This window comes from Bos indicus x Bos taurus, chromosome 2 (genome assembly GCF_003369695.1).
Source record: "Bos indicus x Bos taurus breed Angus x Brahman F1 hybrid chromosome 2, Bos_hybrid_MaternalHap_v2.0, whole genome shotgun sequence".
Classification (NCBI taxonomy): domain Eukaryota; kingdom Metazoa; phylum Chordata; class Mammalia; order Artiodactyla; family Bovidae; genus Bos; species Bos indicus x Bos taurus.
The window spans coordinates 4723560-4751366 of record NC_040077.1 but is presented as its reverse complement, the minus strand read 5'-3'; the positions used below and the strand labels follow the sequence as shown (position 1 = coordinate 4751366).

General features: G+C 45.7%; 1 protein-coding gene across 2 annotated transcripts in view; it reads left to right on the top strand.

Annotated features, from left to right (window-relative positions):
• Positions 1–4682: 4682 nt before the first annotated feature.
• The window catches only part of MYO7B (myosin VIIB), a 104416-nt gene continuing 81291 nt past the window's right edge, over positions 4683–27807 (top strand). For both annotated transcript variants that reach the window (XM_027554777.1, XM_027554769.1), the window contains exons 1-3: positions 4683–5033; positions 22151–22192; positions 27515–27628. In XM_027554777.1, the coding sequence (XP_027410578.1) occupies positions 22175–22192; positions 27515–27628 (132 nt within the window). In that variant the 5' untranslated portion in view covers positions 4683–5033; positions 22151–22174. The remainder of the gene's footprint in view (positions 5034–22150; positions 22193–27514; positions 27629–27807) is intronic.

The window sequence follows — 27807 nt, the reverse complement described above, 5'->3', positions numbered from 1 at the left end:
AGGCAAGAGTACTGGAGTGGGGTGCCATTGCCTTCTCCGGGATCCTATGCTAGGATGAGCAAATTGGAGAAGCACCTTCCCCGAAAATCTCTAAAAATGGATGTCTTATTCAAACTTGAGGGAGTCCAGGTTTGTTTGAAGATTGGTGTGGTGTAATATAGTGCGGTAAGCCCTGGCCCTGGAGTCAGGCAGACCTCCATTCAAATCTTGCCTCCACCACTTTTAGCCACGTGACTTAAGCAAGTTTTTTAACTTCTTTGGTTTTAATTTCCTTACTGTGAAAAGAGTTAGATAAGCACCTCTAATTTGTAGGGTTTTGATGAAAGTTGAATGAGTGGCATATGCAATGAACCCATTACATAGAAGTTCAGTTCAGTTCAGTTCAGTTGCTCAGTCGTGTCCGACTCTTTTCGACCCCATGAATCGCAGCACGCCAGGCCTCCCTGTCCATCACCAACTCCCGGAGTTCACCCAGACTCACGTCCATTGAGTCAGTGATGCCATCCAGCCATCTCATCCTCTGTCGTCCCCTTCTCCTCCTGCCCCCAATCCCGCCCAGCATCAGAGTCTTTTCCAATGAGTCAACTCTTCACATGAGGTGGCCAAAGTACTGGAGTTTCAGATTTAGCATCATTCTTTCCAAAGAACACCCAGGACTGATCTGCTTTAGAATGGACTGGTTGGATCTCCTTGCAGTCCAAGGGACTCTCAAGAGTCTTCTCCAACACCACAGAAAGCAGTTATTAAATGCTCATTTTCTTTGAGATGGAGAATTGTAAAACTCTGTAAACAGTAACTCAGTCCTGGAGGCCTGTGCTTACAGCTGTGCCATTTTATAGTGTTAATGGGTAACTCTGGCTTCGGTAGGCTGGATGGGAAGGTCAGGGCCACTAGGAGACAAGCTGCTTCCGGTTTCTCTATGATGGGTTTGGCAGAGCTGAAATTAAATACTCTCTGTACATGGAACTCTCATATCTGCTCAGAGTTACATGACAGATGGAGGGTAGGGGAATTTGGGGGAGAATGGATACATGTATACATATGGCTGAATCTCTTCACTGTTCACCTAAAACTATTACAACATTGTCAATCGGCTGTGCCCCAATACAAAATAAAGAGTTTATTTAAAAAAAAAAAAGCAATGCTCACTGCGCTCTCTTTTAGCTGCTATGCAGATACTACAGTGGGCTTGACCTTTGGATAGAATGGAATGGAACATAGGTTGTCTCATGGAGGCCTTTTGGTTCAAGTCAGAAACATATTTTTAAAGGTTAGCGGACTCTGCATCTTGAGGAGAATTGTGGAAGTAACATTAGCCTGTGGGACAGTCAAGTCTGGCCACATGTGTGACAGATAAGAGTTCTTAGGCTGCGGCAGGCTGAGTTCCCAGACTCTTTCCTTGATTCCCAGAACTTGGGGTACCCTCAGCAACAGAAAACCCGAGGCTCTCAGAGGACTGCCCCTCAGGAGTTCCCTTTGAGCTCTACCAACTGATGTGGCAGTCAGGCCAGGTCCTTCAGGTTTCCTGGACACTGTCTGCTGGGAGGGACAACTTGATGTGCTGCTTGAGAAAGGTTAGTGACAAAGCATTCAGGCCCCTTGTTTCAGTAAGTTCCCAGTAAGTTCCCTTCTGGAATTTCCCTGTAATGACATATTGCAAACAGAGCTGTGAGCACAGGTCTGTACACTGCAGTGTTGTGGGTGGTAGCGATGGATTGACTGCCACCCCGTGTCCGTCCAAGGATGATGGTTACATAAATGATGGACCACTTGTAGCATGGACCATGCTGCCTTTTTTAAAAATTAATTTTTATTGGAGTATAGTTAATTTACAATGTTGTAATTGTTTCTTCTATACAGCAAAGTGGGGCTTCCCAGGTGGCTCAGCGGTAAAGAATCCACCTGCCAATGCAGGAGATGTGAGTTTGATCCCTGGGTGGGGAAGTTCCCCTGGAGACAAAAATGGCCACCTACTCTGGTATTTTTCCCTGGGAAATCCCATGGACAGAGGAGCCTGGCATGCTACAGACCATAGGGTCAAAAAGAGTTGAACATGACTGAAGCAACTTAGCACCCATGGAATGTGTCAGTTCCAATCTTCCAACTTAACCCCCCCTCTCTTCGCCTGGGGGCTCAGGCAGTAAACAATCTGCCTGAAATGCCGGAGACCTGGGTTGGGAAGATCCTTTGGAGAAGGGAATGACAACCCACTCCAGTATTCTTGCCTGGAGAATCCCATGGACAGAGGAGCCTGGCGGGCTACAGTCTGTGGGGTCACAAAGAGTGACTATTGATCGACTAACACTTTGACTTTCATTTGTCCCTTAATAACTGTATGTTTGCTTTCCACATCTGTGACTCTACTTCTGTTTTGTAAATAAGTTCATTTGTACCATTTTTTTAGATTCCACATATAAGAAGTATCATACGATATTTGTCTTTGACCATGCTGACTTGAAGACTCATGGTTAATATCTGCTATAGTGTAAGAAAATATTTATGATTTAATGTCAAACTAGTAAAAAAAAAAAAAAAAAGCAGGAGACAAGTCTGTAAGTATCCAAAATGTGTTTCTATCAAATTTTAAGACAGGCTCTGGAATAAAAAAGTCTTATGAATCATTTTGTTCTACACAAATATTCTGTTCCACTATTTTTTTTTGGAAGAGGACAGTGGAATGAGAGCCACAAAGGACCCAGTCTGGTCTCAGGAGTCCCAAAGTAGGGGGCTTATCATTTCCAGGAGCTGCCAGAATTAGCAGCACCCATTCTGTGGGAGTGAAATGTTTCCTTTCTAAACCAGAACAGCCAACTGCCATGTGAAACCCTCCCAAAGCAAGTGTTGACCCAGAAACTGGATGAGGTTTTAGGGGCCAGGAAGCTATTTGGAGCCGGACAGAACCTGAGCACAGCACTTTTGGGGAGTGGGTGGGAAGTTGACTGGATGCCTCAGAGCACATGCCTCCTCCTAATGGCCCTTTCTAAGTCACCTCCCAATTCACGTTCCTACCTCTGGCATCACCAACTCAATGGACATGAGTTTGAGCAAGCTCTAGAAGATGCTGGAGAACAGGGAAGCCTGGCAGGCCTCAGCCTATGGGGCTGCAAAGAGTCAGACACGACTGAGAGACTGAACCTTTGTCCTGGGCTGCTTGATTGCAAGAACAGAAATGCCTTCAAGCTGTCTCAACAATGGAGTGTGTAGCAGCAGGAAGCTGGGCTTCTGCAGAGCCCACAGCAGGACCCACAGAAAGCTCAGACAGCAGTGGCCACTGTCTCTCTCCAGGGCCACATGATTGCTCCCCCATGGCTCTTCAACTTTATCTTTTTCCCTTCCACCAGCATTTGGTTCCCATCTCTCAAAGAGGCTCAAGGTCAGGGTTGTCACCCTGCTGTGGCCTCAGTCCTATTTAGAAGATGATAGGGACTTCCTCAGAGAAGGCAATGGCACCCCACTCTGGTACTCTTGCCTGGAAAATTCCATGGATGGAGGAGCTTGGTGGGCGGCAGTCCATGGGGTCGCTAAGAGTCGGACACGACTGAGCGACTTCACTTTCACTTTTCACTTTCATGCATTGGAGAAGGAAATGGCAACCCACTCCAGTGTTCTTGCCTGGAGAATCCCAGGGACGGGGGAGCCTGGTGGGCTGCCGTCTATGGGGTCACAGAGTTGGACACGACTGAAGTGACTTAGCAGCAGCAGCAGCAGCAGCAGCAGGGACTTGCTTGGTGGTCCAGTTGCTAAGACTCTGCGCTCCCAATGCAGGGGTTCCGGATTCCATCCCTGGTCAGGGAACTAGATCCCACATGCCACAACTGAGAGTTAGCATGCCACAGTGAAAAATCCCACATGCCGTAACTAAGGATCCCACATGCCACAATTAAGATTGAGTGCAGCCAAATAAACCAATAAATATGACAGCTAGTTCCCACACCTCTGCCTGCCAAGTCCTGGGAAAGAGAGGGAACCCGATGAGCTCCTGCTGGGTCACTGAGTAGTACCCCTGAGGCCTCTCCTTGCCCAGGGATAGTGTTGCAGTCAGCAGGCATCTCCTGTGGACTCATTTTTAATCCACCTTCAAAGACCTCACCATCGCTTCCAGGGACTGCCTGTCCCCTCCAACCTGGCCTCTCCCAGGGTGCACTGCTGCATGCTCTTTACTTCTGAAAGATCTGTATTTGCCTCATCGGAAAAATCCCCCTTTATTCAAGTCCCAGCCCAAGTCAGCCCCCTCTGCTCCCAGAGACTGTATTGGGAATCTAGGTGCCCCAGTGGCCTTCAGCTCTGGTGCAAGGCTCCTTGGCCTCTCCTGTGGGTGCTCTCAACTAGGACAGGGGGTTTGGGAGTAGAACTCCTGCATAGGCAGTCTTGGAGTTCCCGTGATCCCTGGAAAGATGCTCAGCTCCCTGGATGGATGGGCACCAGGGGATTTGGCTGGTTGTAAGTGCCCACTCCAGTACTGTTGCCTGGAAAATCCCATGGATGGAGGAGCCTGGTAGGCTGCAGTCCATGGGGTCGCTAGGAGTCAGACACGACTGAACGACTTCACTTTCACTTTTCACTTTCATGCGTTGGAGAAGGAAATGGCAACCCACTCCAGTGTTCTTGCCTGGAGAATCCCATGGACGGAGAAGCCTGGTAGGCTGCAGTCCTTGGGGTCGCACAGAGTCGGACAAAACTGAAGCGACTTAGCAGTAGCAGCAGCAACAGGTGCACAGAATCAAGCTCTCACGGCCCACGGAGACTCTCTGACGAAGAGGCCAGGGTTAAAGATTGGACCGCTCTGAGGCTCTGCTAGCTGGGGCCGCAGGAGCCCTGTGGGAGTGGGTGTGCCTGGAGCTCAAGGACAAAGTCCTGTCATAAATTACGTGGGCCCAGAGGACTCGGCCATTTCCTCTTGGGGCCCTTCCTCCTCTTCCTACTCTTTCGTGCGCTCCAACACACCCAGAGTCCTGGCACTGTCTTCTGCCCAGCTCATTTCAGAGAACCTGGGTGGAGGGGAAGGCAAGCAACAAGACCCCTACCCTGACAAGGTAAGGGCACTTCTGGGGCCTTCTCTGTGGGCTGGTTGCCCCGAACCTGTGTTCTGCCAGCTGGGAGGGTGGAAGGAGGGTCTTCGGGCAGGGGTGGGTTGGGAGTCACAGCCTTGGGAAAGCACTGCAGGGAACAAGGTGATGAGGAGGGAGCGTGAGAGCCCTTTCAGGAGCCTGGAACTCCAGCCCAGAGAGCCATCCCAGCAGCCGCAGGGCTGGTGGGGCCCAAGCAGGAGGAGGGGGTGTGCTGGGCCTCTGCTCCAGGAAGGCAGGTGCAAGAGTAGAGGGGGTGGCAGTGTGGGGTTGCCTTCCCCCAGAAGGGGGGCCTCCGGGTGGCCTCAGGAGGTGTGAAGCCTCGGCCCCGAGGCCCGGGTACTGGGCAATGTCAGCCGTGTCATATGTGCCGTTTCCCCGCACTTGGGGTGTTATTGCCTCTGTTTCATGGACGAGGACACTGAGGTCCATGAAAGATGAAGTGCCCACAGGAAGAAGCAAAGGGGGGACATGATGCCCTGGTCTGGGCTGACCTGAGTTACCACCTACCTTCTTGGACAGTTGTGGACAAGTGTGTTCATCATCTCTGAACAGCTTGGGCCCCAGAGTGAGGCAGGACCCTGCCTGCCAGGCCTCAAAGCCTCCCCTGGGTGGGGTGCTGGGCTGTGGCGGGACGGCGTTCTGAGAGGAGGAACACTCCCCGGCTCTCCCTCGAGCTGTCAGGGTGCTGGGCACCGTCCTCACTTCTCACAGGAGGGAATCTGACACAGACACAGGCTGGGGTGGGGCCCATCCTGAACCTCCTAACCCCACAGCCAGGCCTTCCCCTCAGTCTCCACTCTCTAACTCTGGACTTAAACGTTGTCCCAACCTGAACTCCATTCAGGGTTTTATTTTGAAGAAAACCAAAACTCTGTGTGCAGCTATCGGCCTGGAGCACAAGCCCCCAAGGAACTTTTGTTTAGAGCCACTCAGTTCAGTGGCACCCCCGTCTCTCTGAACCCACTGGGAGCTGAACGCTGGCCCCACTGCCTTCTCCCAGGGGAGCTGTCCGTGTGGGTCTTGGGCCCTGCTGCACCCCCACTTCAAAACGGCTTACAGTGGGGGTGGGAGTTACAGCTCGATGTAAGGGTGACACAGCAGGGTTGAACATTTCCCAATTTCCCAGCTACATTCTTATAACTGAGTGCTTTTCATGTCATATGAAGGCCCTGGCTTCTGCATTCTCAGTCCCTGTGACAAGCCCTCCAGGGAAGAACAGCAGGAATTACAGGACATTTTTCACAATACAGGAAATTTTTCATAGGACATTGGGATGAAGGAGGGTAAAATCCTTCACCCAAAGCCACTGGAGATGAGCTCCGTGAGGGCACAGGTTGGAACTGCTCACAGTTTCTCAGGCCCCTGCACCCACCCACGGCCTGGAGGAGAAGAGGCCCTGGACAGAGAGCTGTATTGGGGAGTGGAGTCATGAGTGGCAGAAATAGAGGTTGGGACAAAGTCATGTTTTCTAGTCGATTTTCATGTTACACTCTCTTGTCTTCCCCCTCAATTAATCAAGCAGCGTGTATCTCTTTTCTGCACTGTTGGGTGAGTGAGGTGAGGCTGTGCCAAAGAAAAGTCACCCACCTTGGGGCACAGACCTCAGGCATCAGGAAGTCAGAGGTGGAGATGTCTGGGGCCGAGGACGGGTGGGGAAGGGGAGGGATTGAAGCAGGCTGCAAAGGCAAGGATGGCTTGATGACGATGCTGGAGGGCTAGGATGCCCAGGCTAAGAAAACAACATCCTAAAGATGCAGAGGAAAGAAAGTACAAGTCCAGCCTGGGCACTGCTGGCTCCTGGCAGGACCCTAGTGCAGGTGTAAGGAGGCTGCAGGAAATGCTCTTTCCGTGCTGAGAATGGCACTCTTTTCTGTACTAATACAGTAGCCACTGGCCACACAGGGCTACAGAGCCCTGAAAGTGCAGCCAGCAGGCCTGAAGAATTTTTAATTTTAACTAAGACTAATTTAAATTTCCATGGCCATATGTGGCTGTGTGCTGTGCTGTGCTCAAAGTGTCTGACTCTTTGCAACCCCATGCACTGTGTCCGCCAGGCTTCTCTGTCCATGCAATTCTCCAGGCAAGAAGACTGGAGTGGGTTGCCATTTCCTATGCTAGGGGATCTTCTCAACCTAGGGATAGAACCCGTGTCTCTTGCATCTCCTGCACTGGCAGACAGGTTCTTTACCACTGCACCACATGTGGCTGGTGGCTACCATATTGGGCCTCACAGGTCTAGAGAGCAGAGCATGTCAGACTTGGCAGAGAGGTGAAGTATAATAAACAAACAGAGCCCAACAGGCGTGGGTTCAAATCCTGACTCAGCCACTTACCAAGGGTGGTACCTGAAGCCTCAGTTTCTTCAACTGTCAGATGGAACCACATCACTTACCTTGCAGCATTACTGTACAGATTAAACTAATGAACTACTATTTCAAAACTCTAAGTAAGTATATTATGCACCCCTACTCTGTTTTGGGGGCCAGGGATGGAGTGTTGAGGGGGTACAGAGAGGTGCCATGGCACAGTGGGGTACTGGCATGTACATGTGGATGTATCTGTCAACTTCTCTCTCATCCATCTCCTGCCTTATTCTAAAGGTAAACAAGAGCCTTTTGAGATAGCTTACAGAGATACCTGTAAGGCAGAGGAATCAAAATTGAAATGAGAAACTAAGATGAAGGAAAATTAAGGTAAACGTGATGCAGCTGGAAAAAGTTTCATACAAAGTTCCCATCTATTTGCTAGACAAAGCTACCAAATGTATTCTGGGCTTTCTGGCAGATGATCAAAAATAAAATACAAGCAGTGACAAGAATAATAACATCCTCAAGTTAAGAACAAGACCATTTCTGAGAAGAAGCACTGATGGGATACCAGGAAGGGGATATCAAATAAGGACATGCTATTGACAAAAAAAAAGTAAATTCAGGAGGGCTTCTCAAGAGCCATCCCTGCTAAGATCTCTCCAGGCAGGCTGACAGCACCTTGCCAAAGTGAATCTCAAGAAAAGAAATGTTCTCTGGACAGGTATAAACGATGGGTTTCAATTCAGGGTGGTGAATGCCCTTCCTGAGGGCTGGCCAGGGTCTTCCGGGACCAGAGAGCGACAGATAATAGGTAGGGTGGCTGAGAACAGCATCAGGGAGGCTGCAAGGGGGCTCTTTTTTTTTTTTAAAAAAAATATTATTTTTATTTTAACACCAAAAATATTTTGTATTTGGGTATAGTTGATTAACAATAGTGTGATAGTTTCAGGCGAACAGTGAAGGGACTCAGTCATACATATACGTGTATCCGTTCACCCCCAAACCTCCCTACCATCCAGACTGGCACATAACTGGCACATGGAGCAGAGTTCCTTGTGCTATACAATAGGTTTTTGTTGGTTATCCATTTTAAATATAGCAGTATGTACATGACCTTCTGAAAGCCCTTAACTATCTGCAAGGGGACTCTTAAGCCAGATCTGGAATAGTGGGCTGGAGATGAGGCTGGAGAGGCAGGGACTTCACCTATACCTGCAGGGAACCAGAAAGCACCTGAACCCAGGTGTGAGAAGGGATGGGATAAACGTGGTTTAATTCACTTACTCATGACTTTGCAGAGGACTGGCAGGCTTGTCAAGTTCCCCACAAGTGCGTTGGCCCTCAAGAGTGGGAGCAGAGCCCTGCTGGGAAGAGAGATTCCCCTGGGAGCGACTCTTCACCAGAGTCAGCCTGCCATCTCTGACTTCCTGGGAGGGAACAGGACCCAGGCTCTGGGGGAGCCAGTTCTTGCATGGTCTCACACTTCAGGGGCTTTGGCCGTGGGGGTGGCCAGCCCCTGTGCCCACTAGAGGAAGATGGGAAGGAGGACTGAAACTTTGTATCCTCACCCTGGGCCACCTGAGCAGAAGAGAAAGGACCCAGGAGTATCGTGTCTCCAGGTCGGGGCACCTCCGTACACCTCCTGGGTGGCCAGTCACAGGTATTCCTGGCATCCTGCCATCAGCTCCTCCATGCCCCTCTGTCACTGAGCTTGGTGGCTGATCTTTGCAGGGAGTCATCACTGTGGGAAAGGGGTGGAGCTGATTTCAGGCCCGTGGACAATCCTGTGAACAGTGAAATAAATAATGGAAAGCGATCTCTGGATATGGAAAAGCCCATCTCTCTCTGCTCCCTATCCCGATTCCCCTTCCAGGAAAAACCACTGTCAACGGCTTACCGTAATTACCTTTAAAAAGGATGTATCTCCCCCAAATATATCTTATATTTTAAAACAAAAATGGCAGTCTTGTGCTTATGCTCAGCCGTGTCTGACTCTTTGCTACCCCATGGCCTGTAGCCCACCAGTCCCCTCTGTCCATGGGATCCTCCAGGCAAGAATACTGGAGTGGGGTGCCATTTCCTCCTCCAGGGGATCTTCCCAACCTGGGGGCTGAACCCAAGCTGCCTGCATCTCTGGCATTGCCAGATGGACTCTACTACTGAGCTACCTGGGAAGTCCACGGCAAAAATGGCATAATTGTATAAAATATAGCTTGTTTCTATTACATAGTCATATATCAATATGTATGTAGATGGAACCATATGAAACTGCCAATATTTGACTTTCCTGACGTCTTGACTGGGTGGTCCAGCACAGATTCCTTATCGCCTGCTGGATGGTTCTGACTTCCAGAGCAGTGGCCCTTTCTGCCTTCACCAGCCCATGCAGGCTCTGTTTTCCTTGGAGTGATGGATTCCAGGCTAGGGACCTTAGGCTCAGGGTTGGGGGGGAGGAGTGGAGAATAGGCAGTTAGCTGGTGGCATAGCATACCTTCCAAGGTTCTCATTCTGTGACCCAATCCTTTCTGCCCCAAAATGCTCACATCCCTGCCTTGGGAAATGCTTTTTAGTCTTCCAGGAGAGGGCTCCTTCTGGACTGGCAGCTCATAGACCAGAGTCTCCATTTGGGTTTTGCCTTTTAGACCCTGATCTCCTGAAATATGCCGCCCACACCACCTAGCACACAGCCCTTTGTCCTTTTTGGTCCCTGCAGCACTTTGATTTTCTCCCCAGATCTACCTTCCCACACACCTTTTAGCGTTGCTTACCACTCCCGCTACACACAATCCACTTCAATGATGCCCCAGAAATGCATGTGAGTCCTGTGGCTTTAGACTTCCAAAAGCTCTGAGGAGGTCTTTGGGAACCAGCAGCTTGTCCTTCTACCCTCAAGTTATAGTCAATGCCATTCTGATTCTTAAGATTAGGCAAACTCTGGGTCCAGTGCAGGACACTGATCCCCACATTCTCATACTGACCAGCCTCAGAGCTGGACAAGGGGGCCTGAGCTAAGAAGAAACATCTCACTTCAAAAGGGCAGGGACTTGCAAATACTCCTGGGCTTCACCTCATAGGCAACCCCTTACCTGCCTTCCTGGGATGGGTACCAGGCTGCTTCCATCCTCCTGGTAGCTATTCATCCACCCACCCACTCATCTATCCATCCATGCACCCACCCACTCACACATCTATCCATACATCCATTCACCCATCCATCCATCTCTTCATCCATCCATCCACTCACCCACACATTTATCCATACATTTACCCATCCATCCATCCATCATTCAGCAAACATTTTGTGAATTCTTTATGGAATGAGTAAGGCAAGGTTTTGCTCCTAAGTATCTCACAAATGTGGGAGAAACACATACAATGACACAAAAAGCAGAAGTAAGTGATGATACAGAAAGAGCTGCTGCATGTGAGATGTGTGTGCCTGTGTGTGAGTACATGTCTGCATGTATATGTGTTCCTAACTCATTTCCGATCAAGTACAGAGACACAGTACTTGACTCAGTCTCTCCCATCAGGAAGCTTCCATAAGCCTCTTACCCTTCTCCATCAGAGGGCAGATAGACTGAAAACCACAATCACAGGAAACTAACCAATCTGATCACATGGACCACAACCTTGTCTAACTCAGTGAAACTATGAACCATGCCATGTAGGGTCACCCAAGTTGGACGGGTCATGGTGGAGAGGTCTGACAAAATGTGGTCCACTGGAGAAGGGAATGGCAAACCACTTCAGTGTTCTTGTCTTGAGAACTCCATGAACAGTATGAAAAGGCAAAAAGATAGGACACTGAAAGATGAACTCCCCAGGTTGGTAGGTGCCCAATATACTACTGGAGATGAATGGAGAAATAACTCCAGAAAGAATGAAAAGACAGAGCCAAAGCAAAACAACACCCAGCTGTGGATGTGACTGGAGATAGAAGTAAAGTCCGACGCTGCAAAGAGCAATAGGAACCTGGAATGTTAGGTCCGTGAATCAAGGCAAATTGGATGTGGTCAAACAGGAGATGGCAAGAGTGAACATCGACATTTTAGGAATCAGTGAACTAAAATGGACTGGAATCGGTGAATTTAACTCAGATGACCATTATATCTACTACTGTGGGCAAGAATCCCTTAGAATAAACGGAATAGCCATCATAGTCAACAAAAGAGTCTGAAATGCAGTACTTGGATGCAATCTCAAAAATTACAGAATGATCTCTGTTCATTTCCAAGGCAAACCATTCAGTATCACAGTAATTCAAGTCTATGCCCTGACCAGTAATACTGAAGAAGCTGAAGTTGAACAGTTCTATGAGTACCTACAAGACCTTCTAGAACTAACACCCCCAAAAGCTGTCCTTTTCATTATAGGGGACTGGAATGCAAAAGTAGGGAGTCAAGAAATACCTGGCGTAACAGGCAAATTTGGCCTTGGAATACAGAATGAATCAGGGCAAAGGCTAACAGAATTTTGCCAAGAGAACGCACTAGTCATAGCAAACACCCTCTTCCAACAACACAAGAGAAGACTCTACACATGGACATCACCAGATGGTCAATACCAAAATCAGACTGATTATATTCTTTGCAGCCAAAGATGTAGAAGTTCTATACAGTCAGAAAAAATAAGACCAGGAGCTGACTGTGGCTCAGATCATGAACTCCTTATTGCCAAATTCAGACTCAAATTGAAGAAAGTAGGGAAAACCACCAGACCATTCAGATATGACCTAAATCAAATCCCTTATGATTATACAGTGAAAGTGACAAATAGATTCAAGGGATAAAATCTGATGGACAGAGTGCCTGAAGAACTATGGACAGAAGTTTGTGACATTTTACAAGAGGCAGGGATCAAGCCCATTCCCAAGGAAAAGAAATGCAGAAAGGCAAAATTCCCTTCTCCAAAATGCAGAAAGGCCTTACAAATAGCTACGAATAGAAGAGAAGCAAAAGGCAGAGGAGAAAAGGAAAGATATACTCATTTGAATGCAGAGTTCCAAACAATAGCAAGGAGAGATAAGAAAGCCTTCCTCAGCAATCAATGCAAAGAAATAGAAGAAAACAATAGAATGGGAAAGACCAGGGATCTATTCAAGAAAATTAGAGATACCAAGGGAACATTTCATGCAAAGATGGGCACAATAAAGAGCAGAAATGGTAGGGACCTAACAGAAGCAGAAGATATTAAAGAAGAGGTGGCAAGAATACACAGAAGAGCTGTACAAAAAAGATCTTCATGACCCAGATAATAGTGATGATTTGATTACTAACCTAGAGCCAGACCCTGATGCTGGGTAAGATTGAAGGCAGGAGGAGAAGGGGATGACAGAGAATGAGGTGGTTTGATGGCATCACCAACTCAATGGACGTGAGTTTAAGGAAGCTCTGGGAGATTGTGAAGGACAGGGAAGCCTGGCATGCTGCAGTCCATGGGGTTGCAAAGAGTCGGACATTACTGAGTGATTGAACAACAACAACCATTATTGTATCGTTGTCAATTTCTCTTTTTATGTCTGTTAATATTTGCTTTACATTTCTAAGTGCTTCTGTATTGGGTACATGCATGTTAATGGATGTAATATCCTCTCCTTATATTTATCCCTTTACCGTTATATAATGATCTTCTTTGTCATTTGTTACAGACATTTTTTTAAAGTCTCCTTCTTCTTAGATGAGTATTGCTAGTCCCACTGTCTTTTATTTACATTTACACAAATGTCTTTTCCCCTACCCTCACTTTCAGTCTCTGTATGTGTTTATCTCTGAAGTGATCCTCTTGCAGATATCATATAGATGAGTCTGGTTTATAACCCAATCACCCACCATATGCCTTTTGATTGGAGCATTGCCATTTTATTGTTTATTTTCCAGTTGATTTTGTAGTCTTTCCCTAATCTTCTTCCTTTTTTTCCCCTTTAGTTTCTTCCTTTGTAGTTTGACGATGTTATTTAGTAGTATGCTTCTGTTCTTTCTTTCTTGCCTCTGAGTATCTATGATAGGCTTTTGATTTGTGGTTACCATAGGGTTCATGCATGTTGACCTATAACTGTATCTGTTTTAAACAGGTAGCCCTTTGATTTCAAACACATTCTAAAAGATCTACTCTTTTTTTTTTTAAACGATTACCACAGGTTTAATTAACATCAATCACTCACATAGTTACAAAAGATTTTTCTTGTGATAAGAACGTTTAAGATCTACTCTCTAAGAGGTTTTCAAATATACAATATAGGGTTGTTGACTGTAGTTACCATGCTGTACAGAGTTATTTATCTTATAACTGGAAGTTTTTACATTTTGACTGCTGCTGCTAAGTCACTTCAGTCGTGTCCGACTCTGTGAGACCCCATAGACGGCAGCCCATCAGGCCTCCCCGTCCCTGGGATTCTCCAGGCAAGAACACTGGAGTGGGTTGCATTGCCTTCTCCAATGCATGAAAGTGAAAAGTGAAAGTGAAGTGGCTCAGTTGTATCCAACTCTTAGCGACCCCATGGACTGCAGCCTACCAGCCTCCTCTGTCCATGGGATTTTCCAGGCAAGAGTACCATTGCCTTCTCCAACATTTTGACTGCCTTACGGTAAAAGATCTATGCTTAAAAATTCCCCCCCCCAACCCATTTTGTGTTTTTGGTGTCATATTTCACATCTTCATGTTTATACCTTCACTGATTATTGTAGTTATACTTAGTTTTATCCTTTTTTTGTCTTTTAATCTTCATAATAACTTATTTAAATGGTTGATACTCAACCTCTACTATATATCTGTCTTTACTAGTGGGATTTTTTCCTTTCTTATAGGTACTTACTTTTTCTTATAACTTTTTCCGTTTCTTTGAAAAGACTCTTTAACATTTCTTTTCGGGTTAGTTTAGTATTGATGAACTTGTTTTAGTTTTTTCTTATCTGAAAGGTTCTTTACCTCTCCTTCAATTTTAAATCATAAATTATAATCTTGGTGGATACAGTATCTTGATTTCATGGTTTTTTCCCCTTTCAACATTTTAAATATATCATGTCATTTCTTTTTGGCCTGTAAAGCTTCTGCAGAAAAATCAGTTGATAGTTTTATGGGGTTTCCCTTGTACATAACTCTTTGTTTTTTCTCCTGTGTCTCTAGAATTCTCTCTTTTTCTTTAACTTTTGCCATTTCAGTTATGCTAAATCTTGGTGTGGGTTTGTTCTGTTTATCTTGTTTGGGACTCTATGCTTCCTGTACCTGGATATCTGTTTACTGCTTCAGGCTTGGGAAGTTTTCAGTCATAATTTTATTAAATGCTTTTTTTTTTTTTTTTTAACTTTCTTCTCTATCTTGTCTTCTGGGACCCCTATGATGTTGATATTGGTATGCTTGATGTTATCCCAAAGATCGCTTACTCTGTTTCAATTTTTTCAATTCGTTTTTCTTTTCACTGTTTTTATGGGTGATTTTCATCATTCTACCTTCCACATCACTTACGCATTTTCTATATCTAGTCTGTTGTTCATTCCTTCCTGTGTGCTCTTCATTTGAGTTATTGTATTCTTCAGCTCTGACTGGTTCCTTTTTATATTTCCTAGTTCTTTGTTAAAATTCTCCCTGTGTTCATCTATTCTTTTCCCTAATTCACTTAGGAGTCTTATTACCAATGCTTTGAGTTCTTTATCTAGTAAATTATTTATTTCTCTTTCATTAGTTGTATTTTTTTAGGGGTTTCCTTTTGCCCTTGCAATAAAGACAAATTCCTCTCTCTTCTCATTTTAATTATCTTTCTCTGTCTCTATGAATTTAGGTGAAATTGTTACACATGGTGGTCTTGAAGTGGTGTTCTTATGGGAGAGTGTCCCTGCACACTTTGCCTACGCCCAGTGGCTTTGCTGTGAGATTTGGATTTGATATGAGCACAAGTGGCATTTTTCCTCAGGGTGTGCTGGCAGCTATCACCGTGGTGCTAGGCGGGACTGGAGAAAGATCGGATAGGGCTAGAGCCAGGTGCGAAGTGGGTCTTCCCCTTTGCTCAGTGGCTAATACTGCCTTATTGAGGGTGAGGTTAGGTAACGAGTTGCTGGAACAGAAGCCCCGTGTGGCAGGTGTGATCTGGCTGAGTCCCCTTTCAGCGTGTGTGTTTTCCCTTTCCCAGCACCAGCACCTTCAGCCCCAGAAGGGAACAGCCCTGGAGCAAGAGCAGGTGTGGGCATTCAACAAAGGTTGGGCAGAGAGTATGGTGATACGGCCGCAGTCAGAGCCCTGGACCGGCTCTCACGTAACACCTGTGCAATCACCAGTGAGGACGGCCCCCTCCCTGCTAGGAAGCTGCTTAGCATTGGAGCTGCCAGAGTCTCACGGCCAAGCCTTTGCCCTGGTTATGGCAGCCCTTCCTCCTGTGTGGAGCTGTGACAGGAGGGGAGCAGGGCTGGAGCATTCACTCTGCTCAGGCCAGGGCGTGCTCTGGAGTGGTGCTGGGAAACACGTCAGCTGACTGCGTGATCTCAGTCTGCCCTCTCCCGTCCGCTTTGGGAGCAGGCAAATGTTAATGTGCTCTTCACAAGCAGAGTCCACTCTTCCCACAGCCCTCCTGTTAGTCCCGCTGAGCCGCCAGCAAGCCAAGGGGGCTCATCTTCCCTGTGTCATACCCAGGGCTGGGGAACCCAATGAGTGGCTCAAACTGCTTCCTTTCCAGGGAGGGTCTCTGCCTATGCAACCTCTCTTCCTCTGAGTCCCCTCCTAGGGGCACAGATTCCAACCTGATCACTTCTCTTATCTTCCTACCCAATTCTGTGTATATCTTTTTTAGAGTCTTGGTCATACAGGAGTCTTCCTGTTAGTCTCCAGTTAGTTTTCTGTGAGAATTTTTCCACACATAGAAGTATTTTTGGTGTGTTCGTGGGGGGAGGTGAGTTTACTCTGCCATCTTGGTTTGGATGCTCATCTTTTTTAATATAGTCTTTCAGCAGTATAAGTTTCCTTCTAAGCAAGTTCTCACTGCATTCCACAACTTTTAATAAGTTGTATCTTCATTTTCATTTAATTGAAAACACTTTAAGAATTTTTCTTGAGACTTTGACTTGTATTATTTATGTTTCTTAATCTCAAAATATTGGGGGATTTTCCAGCTATTTTGATTTATAGTTTATTTTCTTTGTGGTCTAAGAGCAGACATTGTATGGGTTTTATTTTAAAATTTTGCTCAGGAGTGTTTATGACCCAGAAGGTGTTCTATCTTGGTGAATGGTCCATGTGAACTTGAGAAGAAGGTATATTCTGTTTTCATTAGATGAAGTATTCTATAAATGTCAATTAGATCCAGTTGACTAACAATCGTATTCATTTCAACTATGTCCTTGCTGATTTTATGCCTGCCAAATACATTAATAACTGATAAAAGCATGTTGAAGTCTCCAACTATGATATTGGATTTACCTTTTTCTCCTTGTAGGTTTACCAGTTTTTTGCCACATGTATTATGATTCCCTGTTAGGCACATACATGTTAAGTAATGTTATATCTTCTTTGGGAGTTGGCCACTTTATTATTAGGTTGTTCCTGTTTATATTCCTCATAATTGTCCTTGCCCTGAAGTCCACACTGTCTTAATTAAGTATAGCTACTCCAACTTTCTTTTGATTAGTTTTAACATGGTATATTTTTCTCTATTTATCTTCAGTCTATCTGGGTCTTTATATTTATAGTGAGTTTCTTGTAGACAACATATGGTTGGAAGCCTCACGCTTTTAAAAGATGAAATCTTTGGATCTTAGCGATCATTCGGATATGAGGATTAAAGGATGACTCAAATGTTTTCTTCAACAATTGATAGTTTCGTTCACTGAGATGAAAAATGAAGAGGCAGGAGCAGATAGAAGACAGAGGAGATGTGTATTCATGTTGAGTGTGCTGTGCCCATGGCCTATCTGCTGGAGATGTCCAGGGGTTCGAGTCTTGGTGGATCTAAAGTTCAGGACAGAGATGAGAGTTAGAGATGTGGAATACAGTCGAGAGCTTTGATCCTGTCAGTGGCCCTGGGAAAGGATGGGCATGCACAAGGGGAGTGGGCAGACTGAGAGAGAACAGAATAAGGACCACTAGGTTGATAGAATTCTTTGATTTCAATGACAGAGTCCAGATGGCTTCACTCAAGCAACAAACTGCAAAGACAACATTTTGTCTTTGTCTCATTCCCTCTTGGCCTGCCAACTTTATTCTCTCCTATCAGCTATTTTTGGGACACTAGAACCATAGCCCCTGGCAGTTCTGGAATCATATTTCAAAACTTTGCGACTAGAGAGGAACATCAATCCCCAGTTCCAATTCAGAACATTCAAGGGAAAGCCTGTGATTGGCCCTTCCTTGCATCACACCCCGTCTCTCAGAAGCATTTTGGGCAAAGGGAGGAGAATTTCCCTGAAAGAAAATAGAGGAAAGCATATCAGGCAGACTGAAAGCATCAGCATCTCCTTCAGACATCAAGAGATCAAAGTGAGGGGAAAGAGCCCTGGGAGGAGATTGAGGGCAACCCCAGAATACAAGGAAAGACAGGGAAGTGCAGTCCTGCAGAAGTCACAGGGGCGAGCTCAGGGGACAGGGCATGGCTGAGAGAGTCCTGGCACTAACGTGGGCAGTGGTGTCCCTGGAGGGATCAGTGCAGTGTTGGTGGGTATGCACATGCAACCCAAGGCTTGGGAAGGTGTGAAGGGCGAGAGGGTGGAGACAGGGCAACTGTTTCAGGCAGTTCAGCTGTGGAGTAGGAACAAGAGGAAGGCAGTATCTGGAGGGGTCAGGAGGCCAAGAAAATTCATTTTAAGATAATCAAAACTTCAGCTTGAAAATGTTACTGACAAGGGGGTATTGGAGTTATTTTCTGGTGGAATTATCATGTCACTAAAGCAGGCTTTTTGATACATTAAAAAATTTTAAAGCAAAACAGAAGTTTAGATTTTAATCATATTTATAGGATTCCCAAGTTTTGCTTTACAGAATTGCTTGTTTGCTTCAGCTGTCTCCTTCCCATCTCTACTCTTGGAGGAGAGGGGAACAGGTCTGGAGTCCAAACACTTGTAATTTTGTATTCTGGTATCTATTCTCTGAGTACAAAATATTCCCTTCCTTGGTTAAGATTCCCGAGTTTTTTTCTTTTATAATAAAAACAAACTCCACCTTAGTCCCTAAAAAAAAAAGATAGACAAAATTTGCATTTTTATGTAAGAAGGAGGTCAGAAGAGAAATAACGAATGAAGATGTGAGAGAGAGGGGTGATTGTATTAGTTGTCTACTGCTGCATAACAAATTACTCCAAAATTTTGCAGCTTAAAATGACAAATATTTATTTTCCCACCAATTTCTGAAATCCAAGAGTGGCTTAGATGGGTGGTTCTGAGCCAGCATGTAAGCCAGCATATTTGCAGCATGTAAGATCTTTTTTTTTTTTGAGTTGCCACATGTGGGATCTAGCTCCCTGACCGGGGACAAACCCAGGCCCACTGCACTGACAGCTCAGAGCCTTAGCTGTCGGGCCTCCAGGGCAGCCCCTCATGAGATTTGTATTCATTTTCTAGGGTCGCCATAACAAAATGCCACCGACTAGGCAGCTCAAGCAACAGACATTTCTGTCCTCACAATTTTGGAACTAGAAGTCCCAGACCAAAGATGCTGGCAGGGTTGGTTTTTCCTGATGCCCCTCTCCTTGGTTGCAGACAGTTACCCTCTTCATACTCTGTCCTCATATGATCATCCCTTTGCACACACAGCTCTGGTATCTCTTTTTCTTCTTACAAAGATACCAGTCAGATTGGATTACGCCCCCCCTAACAACTTCAGTTTAATTTCACCACCTCTTTAAAGGCCTTATCTTCAAATACAGTCCCACTGTGAGATGCTGGGGTTAAGACTTCAACTTATGAACTTGAGAGGGGGAGTGAACACAATTCAATACTCAACAAGGTTACAGTCAGGACACTGGCTGGAGCTCTGGTCATCTGAAGCCTTGATCAGGGCTGAAAGATCTGCTTCCAAGATCACTGGCTGTTAACTAGAGACCTCCGTGGGGCTGCTTGAGTGTCCTCATGACATGGCAGCAAGTTTCACCAGGCCGAGCAATCTTAGAGAGAACAAGGAGGAAGCCCCAAGTCTTGGAAGCTATACTCTATCACTCCCATCTTATTCTATTTGTTAAAAGGCAGTCCCTACGTCCACACCCATGGTAGGGAGAACGAATGAATCCATCTTTGGAAGGGGGCGGAGTCAAAGAATATGTGGGCATATTTTCATCACCACAATAATCGATAAAGCAAAAGCCCTGATGGAGGAGGCCAGAGAGGGCAGGGCTGGAAGGGTTAGCGTGGAGCTGTCAGCGGCCCCTCCCCAGGGCATCCCTTACGTGCCCACAGGTATAGGAGAAGGCAGGGATTGAACAGAGCTGGAAGCTGAGGGTGACTTCTTTCTTTTTTCAGTGATGCAGATCAAGTTCTGCAGGGTGATTAGTGGGAAGGAGCCTTGAAATTGGAGGGATTTTTTTTTTTTTTTTTTTTTCAGAAAGAGCTGACTAGAGCCCACTCAAGGATCCCCAAGCATTTCTAGAGTCTTAGGGGAGGTACAGGTCATGAAATTTCCCTGGCCCCTGTTGTCAAGATGGTGTGACCCATTCTTGGAATGCTCAGCTCAGTGCTCGGACTTTGCAAGGTGAGAGCAGGACTCAACAACATTCACAGGACAGGAGTGAAGGTGGACAGAGGGGTCCACAGAGTGTGCAGCTCATTGTACTGCTTGTATTCCATTTATGGGTACTTACAAAACTACTCTGTTCCAAAACAGATTTAAGTTCCGTTTCCAGGCTGGTTGAGATAGAAATGAAGCTAGGATAGTTGACAGACTGGGGAGAAAAGCAAAAGCTGAGGAGTTGTGATGAAATGAGGGAACAGTTGCCATGGGCAGAGGGCCCAGTGCTGGTCTGGGGTGTGGCAAGAGAGTGGCAGTTGGAGGATGTGGCCTCTGCACTGCAAGCATGGAGTCCTAACCAGGAGACTGCCAGGGAACCCCTCAGAGGATGTGGCTTTTGGAGTGGAGAAGTTCTGGGACACGGGAAGACCAGGGGAAGTTGTGGGAAGTGGAGGCAGTGGAGTCTGGGAGTCCAGGACACACGGCTGGCTCAACCCCCAGGGATGGCAGGACTGGTGGGGAACGCCTGTGGGGCAGATCCTGGAGGCTGGAGAGGGAAGATGTCCACGGAGGCCAGTGCCATGGGTGAGGGCACTGAAGAACACAGGTAGGCCTCAAATTCCTAGCTGGGGGGAGAAGTGAGGAGCCTGGGCCAGGCCACAGTGGGTAGTCAGAGGTAGAAAATGCCCCCTGCCTCTTCCCCACTTGCCACCTCACTGGGGTATGTGAGGTTACCCCAAAGATGGACCAGCCTCTCTTTGAAAGAGCTGTAGCCTCTTTCAAGGAATCTCAGTCTGATTATCGCCTTTTACTTTTTAGGTGCTCAGCAAAGGCTGGGAGGTATAGATTGCCATAAACATATTAATGCCCATGCACTAAGTAAAAATGGAATGAGAAAATTCTTTATTCAGCAGAACAGAGAGGCAAAGACTCTCTGTCACATTTGCCCGCTGCCTACAACGAGACACTTCTTTCACCTCCCCACAGTCCACTCAACCCAAACATGCTGACCGCGCATCCTCTGTACTTTTCCCTCTGCCTTTGCTAAAGTTACAGCATCCCTAGAGAATGCCCCTTTCTTTCCACTGTGAATTCTTGCTCATCTGACAAAGCCAACGTCAGAGGACACCCTCTCCAAGGGCTTCCTTCTCTGTTTCACTGAACAGATATTTCCTAAGTTCCTCCCAGGGGCAGGTCTGCGTTACAAGCAGGGAGTATGTGACCAGCAAAAAAGCCAGCCTCTGTGTCAGGATGCTCGATGCAGAGAGGGCGGGGCTGGTGGTGGGCGGGGCTCCCCCTGAGATCAGGGCCCCGCCTTCCCTCCCTGACTAGGGGGCAGCTACTCAGGCCTGCCTGATGCTCCCAGGGTACCGGAAGTAGCCAGGCGCTGAGACAGGTTTGAAAGGACGCAGGTCCAGACTGAATTTCCAGCTGTGCTACTGATAATGGGTCACCTTTCCTTTGTTGAGTCCCATGAATGAAATGGGGGTATCAGTGTTTTGTGGGTGCATGAGGTTTAGATCAAGTATGTTGCATCTCAAGTTCTGCTGGCTGGTTCCCTCAGCACTCCGTGTGGCGTGTGGTAATGCCTGATGTTCACAGATGTCTGACCAGACACAGTCTGCGTTTCTGGGTGGCAGAGATGCTGTTCTGAGGCTGTTCAGAACCACCCCACTCCCTATGTTGAGCCGAGTGCTGAGTGCAAAATAGGCGTTCAGTAAAGATGAGATAGGGCTTCCCTTGTGGCTCAGCTGGTAAAGAATCCGCCTGCAATGCAGGAGACCTAGGTTGGATCCCTGGGTTGGGAAGATCCCCTGGAGAAGGGAAAGGCTACCCGCTGCAGTATTCTGGCCTGGAGAATTCCATGGACTGTATAGTCCATGGGGTCGCAAAGAGTCGGGCACGACTGAGTGACTTTCACTTCACTTCAAAGATGAGATAGGACTGAAGAAACTGAGAGAGTCTCCTCCAACACTTGCCATGGGGCTATGACACACCCATCCATTCTTTCAAGAGTCCTTTCTTGGCCCCATGCCAGGCACCCAGAGCTACACTGATAAGCACTCTGGCCCCTACCTGCCAGGGCTCCAACTCATAGTCACAAAGACTGACATTCTGCTTTCTCTCTGCACACAGGCTGTCGGGAGCTGCTGCCTCAGGATGTCAGGGTTGAGACTGGTAAGAACTGCATCTCTTCCATCAAAGGGTTGTTCATGGGAGTTGCCAAATGCTGACTCAAACCACTCCCAAGGAAAGAAGAAGTAAGGCAATGTGACCTTGGAAGGAAAATACCAGACACAGGGAGTTTGAGGGAAAAGTCAAAGTCACTCAGTCGTGTCTGACTCTTTGCCACCCCAAGGACTATATAGTCCATGGAAGTCTCCAGGCCAGAATACTGGAGTGGGTAGCTGTTTCCTTCTCCAGGGGATCTTCCTAACTCAGGGATTGAACCCAGGTCTCCCACATTACAGGCAGATTCTTTACCAGCTGAACCACCAGATTGTATTACCTAAAGAAAATGAGTTTGGCCAAACTTGGCCTTGGCAGGATGGCCACATGCACAGAGTAATCCTTCACTTGTACTCAGGGCTTAAAATGTCTTGACAAAACACATACTATATTTAAAATAGGTGTTCCACGAGGATGTACTCTGTAGCACAGTAAGATAAGATACTAAATATCTTGTAATAACCTATCATGGAAGAGAATGTAAAAAAAGAATTGTTGTTCAGTCACCAGTTGGTCTGATTCTTTGTGACCCTATGGACTGCAGCATGCCAGGCTTCCCTGCCCCTCACCAACTCCTAGAGTTTGCCCAAGTTCATATTCATTGAATCGGTGATGCCATCCAACCATCTCATCTTCTGTCATCCCCTCTCCTCCTGCCTTCAGTCTTTCCCAGAATCAGGGTCTTTTCCAATGAGTCAGTTCTTCTCATCAGGTGGCCAAAGTATTGGCATTTCAGTTTTAGCATCAGTCCTTCCAATGTATATTCAGGACTGATTTCCTTTATGATGGACTAGTTGGATCTCCTTGCAGTCCAAGGGACTCTCAAGAGTCTTCTCCAGCACCACAGTTTGAAAGCATCAGTTCTTTGGCACTCTATCTTCTTTATGGTCCAGTTCTCACATCCGTACATGAATATACATATACATATACATATATATATATATATAACTACATGAATATATATATAACTACATGAATATATATATAACTGAATCACTTTGCTACACACCTGAAATTAGTACACCATTGTAAATCAAATGTATTTCAGTAAATTTTTAAAAATAAAATGAAAAATAAAAGAATCTAGAAAAAAATATCTTGACAACAGTATTTTTTATTTGTCAACTTCTCCACTTACCTAAATAAAGGCAGCCCAGGGCTACTTCTAGGCCTATCTTTTCTCCTGTGGGAAGAAAAGCCTGGTGGGTAGGCGCATGGGACAAGCCACAGTGAGCATTTCAGCCAATGGCTGGAATAGCCAGCCCACCTCGGAAGACTGAGGATCAGGTCTCTCGGAAGTGGATTCTTTGTGTCTTTGAGATTCCTCGTAGTGATTTCTGTCTCAGGCTAGGGCAGGAGTTCTGCATCACGGGCAGAAGTCAGTTGTCGGGTATTTCTTATCACAAAGAGCAGTGAAGACCTAGACCCCTCTGCTTTCTGTGACTCATTCTCTATTTCTTTTCTAAAAATGTTATTTATTTATTTGGCTGTGCTGGGTCTTAGTTGAAGCCCACAAGATCTTTGTTGCATCATGTGGGATCTTTACTTGCGTCATGCAAACTCTTAGTTGCAGTGTTTGAGATCTAGTTCCCTGATCAGAGATGGAACCTGGTCCCCCTGCTTTGGGAGTGTGGAGTCTTAACTACTGGACCACCAGGGAAGTCCCTCGTGCTCTATTTCTTCTTTTTTTTTAAATCATTTATTTATTTATTACTTATTTTTGGCTGCGCTGGGTCTCCGTGGCTTTGTGCAGGCTTTTTTTCCCCTCTAGTTGTGGTGAGCAGAGGCTATTCTAGTTAGGGAGTTTGGGATTGGCATGTATACTCTGATGTATTTAAAGTGGATAACCAGCAAGGACCTGGTGTATAGTACAGGAAATTCTGCTCAATATTATGTAACAATCTAAATGGGAAAAGAATTTGAAAAAGAATAAATACATGTATAGGTATAACTGAATCACTCTGTGATACACCTGAAGCTAACACAACATTGTTAATCAGCTATACTCCAATATAAAAGAAAATGTTTTTATAAAAAAAAAGAAAATGTTCCTCTCAGTTGAGACCTGAAGTGTACTCTAAGTGCTAGACTGTAATTATCTTGTTCCCTATCTGCTTTGTTTTCTCTGTACTTATCACAACATAACCACGCCTCACCCTACCCCCACCCAGCTCTCTCCCAGGTATGTCAACATTCTTGTAAAATGATTCATCTGGGAGTTCAGTCAATGTCATCCTCAGGAGGAGCTTTCTCCCAGAGCTGCCAATGCCATATCTAAACTCGCATCTCATACTTCTGAGGCACACGCCTCAGGATCATGGGGTCTCCTTCACAACCACCCTGGACATTTCTTTCACCTCTCCTTTACCTGAGTCCCTTTTCTTGGATCCAAGGTTTTTCTCTTTCTTGGTTTACTCCCTTGGTTTGATCAAGTACGACCTGTAATAGCTTCCTGAGATAGGCTGCATATGAAGTAAACATTTTTAACAACTTGCACGTCTAAAACTATGTTTATTCACATTTGAATATTAGCTGGACTTAGGATTCCATACTAGACATAATTTTCCCTGAAAATTGTGAAAACATGTACTCCTTCTGATTTCCAGCATTGCTATGGAGAAGTTGGAAACCCTTCTAATTCTTGAGCCTTTGTATGAAACTTAATTTTTCTCTCTGAAAGTTTTTGTGATCTCTTCGCTATCCCAAATATTTTGAAACTTCATCATTGTGTATGTTGGTGTGGATTTACATTCATTCTTGGTACTGTTGACTTAAATTTGTCCCCTAATTATTTTTTCTAAAAGACTTATGAGAAAATATTCATCTAAAAATGTTTATTATCTTTATACAGAAATGACAAATGGGCTGGGTAAAAAAATTATTGGATTCTTTTTTCTATTTTTGTAATTGTGGTAAAAAAAATATCACATTCACATGTTATTTCCATGTTATAAATAGCCTTGAAAACGTGAAATAAATCCATAGCATTCCATTGAAAAAAAAAAAAATTAAAAAAAAAATATCACATTCAATTTTCCATCTGAACCATTTTTAAGTATACAGTTCAATATTGTTATATATATTCACAGTGCTGTGTGACAGATGTGAGATCATTTTCATCTTGTGCCCTTGAAACTCTTCACTAATTAAACATGACTCTCCATCTGTTTTCCTCTAGCCCCTGCAACTGCCTTTCTACTCTCTGTTTGTGTGATTTTAACTGCTTTAGACACTTTCTCTGAATGGAATCATACAGTTTTGTCCTTCTGTGACTGGCTTCTCTTGCTTGGTATAATGTCTTTGAGGTCCACCCACATTGTAGCATATGACAGAATTTCCTCCTTTTTTAAGGCTGCATGCAATCTCAAAGTGAAGAGCTGACTCATTGAAAAAGACCCTGATGCTGGGAAAGATTGAGGGCAGGAGGAGAAGGGGATGACAGACGATGAGATGGTTGGGTGGCATCACTGACTCAGTGGACATGGGTTTGGGTAGACTCTGGCAGTTGGTGATGGACAGGGAGGCCTGGCGTGCTGTGGTTCATGGGGTCGCAAAGAGTCGGACACGACTGAACAACTGAACTGAACTGAACTAATATTCCATAGTGTACTATTTGCTGTGCTGTATCATTTCATATAAGGTATTTGGGCATCTATGGATTTGGTATCTGCAGGGGCTTCTGCAATCAATCCCCTGATGATTCTGAACGATGACTGTGTATTTTACATTTTTATTTATTCATCTGCCGAGGGACATTTGGGTTGCTTTTACCTCTTGGCTATTATGAATAATGCTGCAGTTAACATAGAAATGCAAATATGTCTTTGAGATCCTGCTTTGATTTCTTTGGAAATTTACCCAGAAGTGGAATTGCTGGATCATAATTTTATTTTTAGTGTACTGAGGCGCCTTCACGCTGTTTTCCCCAGTGGTGTCACAATTTTACATTTCCACCAACACTATACAAGGGCTCCAGTTTCTCTGCATCCTCACAAGCATTTGTTATTTTCTGTTCTTTTTATAACGGCCATTCTGATAGCTGTATTGCTCTTTTCCTGAGGTCTTTGTATGAGTTGTTCAGCCCTCATATGATTTGAATTTGTCCTGAATTATCTCCTTATAAGGGCATTTGTCTTTTTATCTGCCTACCCCTCAAAAAATTAACTCTAGGATCAGTATCTGTCCTAGAGTTGATTTTTCTTTGTCATCATTTCAAAGAAAGGATGGTGTGTCTTCAACCCATAGATCCAAACCTTCATTAATTTCTGGAAAGTTGTCTTGAATTATATCTTTAAGTGATTTTTCTGTTTTTTTCCCCCTGTTTTCCTTCTTTGTGCACTTAAGTTATTTGTATTTTTGCCTGCCTTCCATATCTATGCTCTTCTGCCTCATCCTGATTGTTTGCATTTCTTTGTCACTTTGCTCCCTTTTCTTCTCCTGTCACCCGTGACCTTTACCCTGATTTTAGCAGTGCTTATCTCCCTGTTGTTGCTTCCAGTTTGCTTTCACCTCTGGCCCATGCTTACTTGTTTTCCTCCATTTCTCTTTTGAGCTCTGCGAATTCATGTCTCATCCTTTTCAGCTGTCTCGGTGTCTAATATCTGAGCTCAGTAAATTTCTGGAAATAGTGGTGAGATACTTGGGTATGACTTTGCACTGTTCTGTGGCATTTGGTTTTCCCCTGGTGAGTGTTACTCATGCTCCTTTCCTCATTTTACATTTCACTATCTTTGTGTGTAGACCTGTGCTTTTTCCTTTGGGATTACTCCTCTTTGAGTAGGGTGAGCTTTCTTGAATCAGAAAGAGGTTCACGTGGGTTAATGCCATGTTGCAGGCCAGGAAGAAACCTAGTGAGATTTTAGTCTTTGCTTTCCCCGCCGTCCATGGGGTCACACAGAGTCGGACACGACTGAAGTGACTTAGCAGCAGCAGCAGACACTGGGTTTGGGTACTATAGGGCTAGTCAAAGGGCAGAGACTCTCTTTTTGCACCTCACGGGGGACACTTTCCTGCAAAAACCAGGCCAACAGGGCTTCCCCTGCCATCACCCATCAACATCTTGACAAGAACAAGAAAGGACTGGGGAGGGGTGGGTAGCAGAGAGGGAAGAAGGAAAAACAAGAGGAGGAGAAGGGGAAGCAGGGAGGGCAAGGGAGAGAGAGCACATCCCAGTCACTTGGCATCTCTTGGTTGAAGGGACAGCCCCCAGGGAGGTAAATCTTGAGCAGGAAGTGGAAGGTGGAACATGGATCTGACCTCTCTGCCCTCTAGGGTGACCACGTGTGGCTGAACCCCACCCCTTCTGACAAGACCAGGGTGGCCATTGGGGGCATCATCAAAGAAACCAAGCCTGGCAAAATTTTGGTTGAAGATGATGAGGGCAAGGTGAGTATGGCTATACATTCCTCAGAGGCTCAGCCGTCTCAGCTCCTGTCCAGAACCCTGAGCCCCCTCCCTTCTCTGGTGCTGCTCCCAACACCAGGGATTCTAGAGCCCAAGTCTGGGAACCACGTGGCAGGATAGACCACAGGGGAGTCCTGTCACGGCGGGCATTGTGTGTCTGT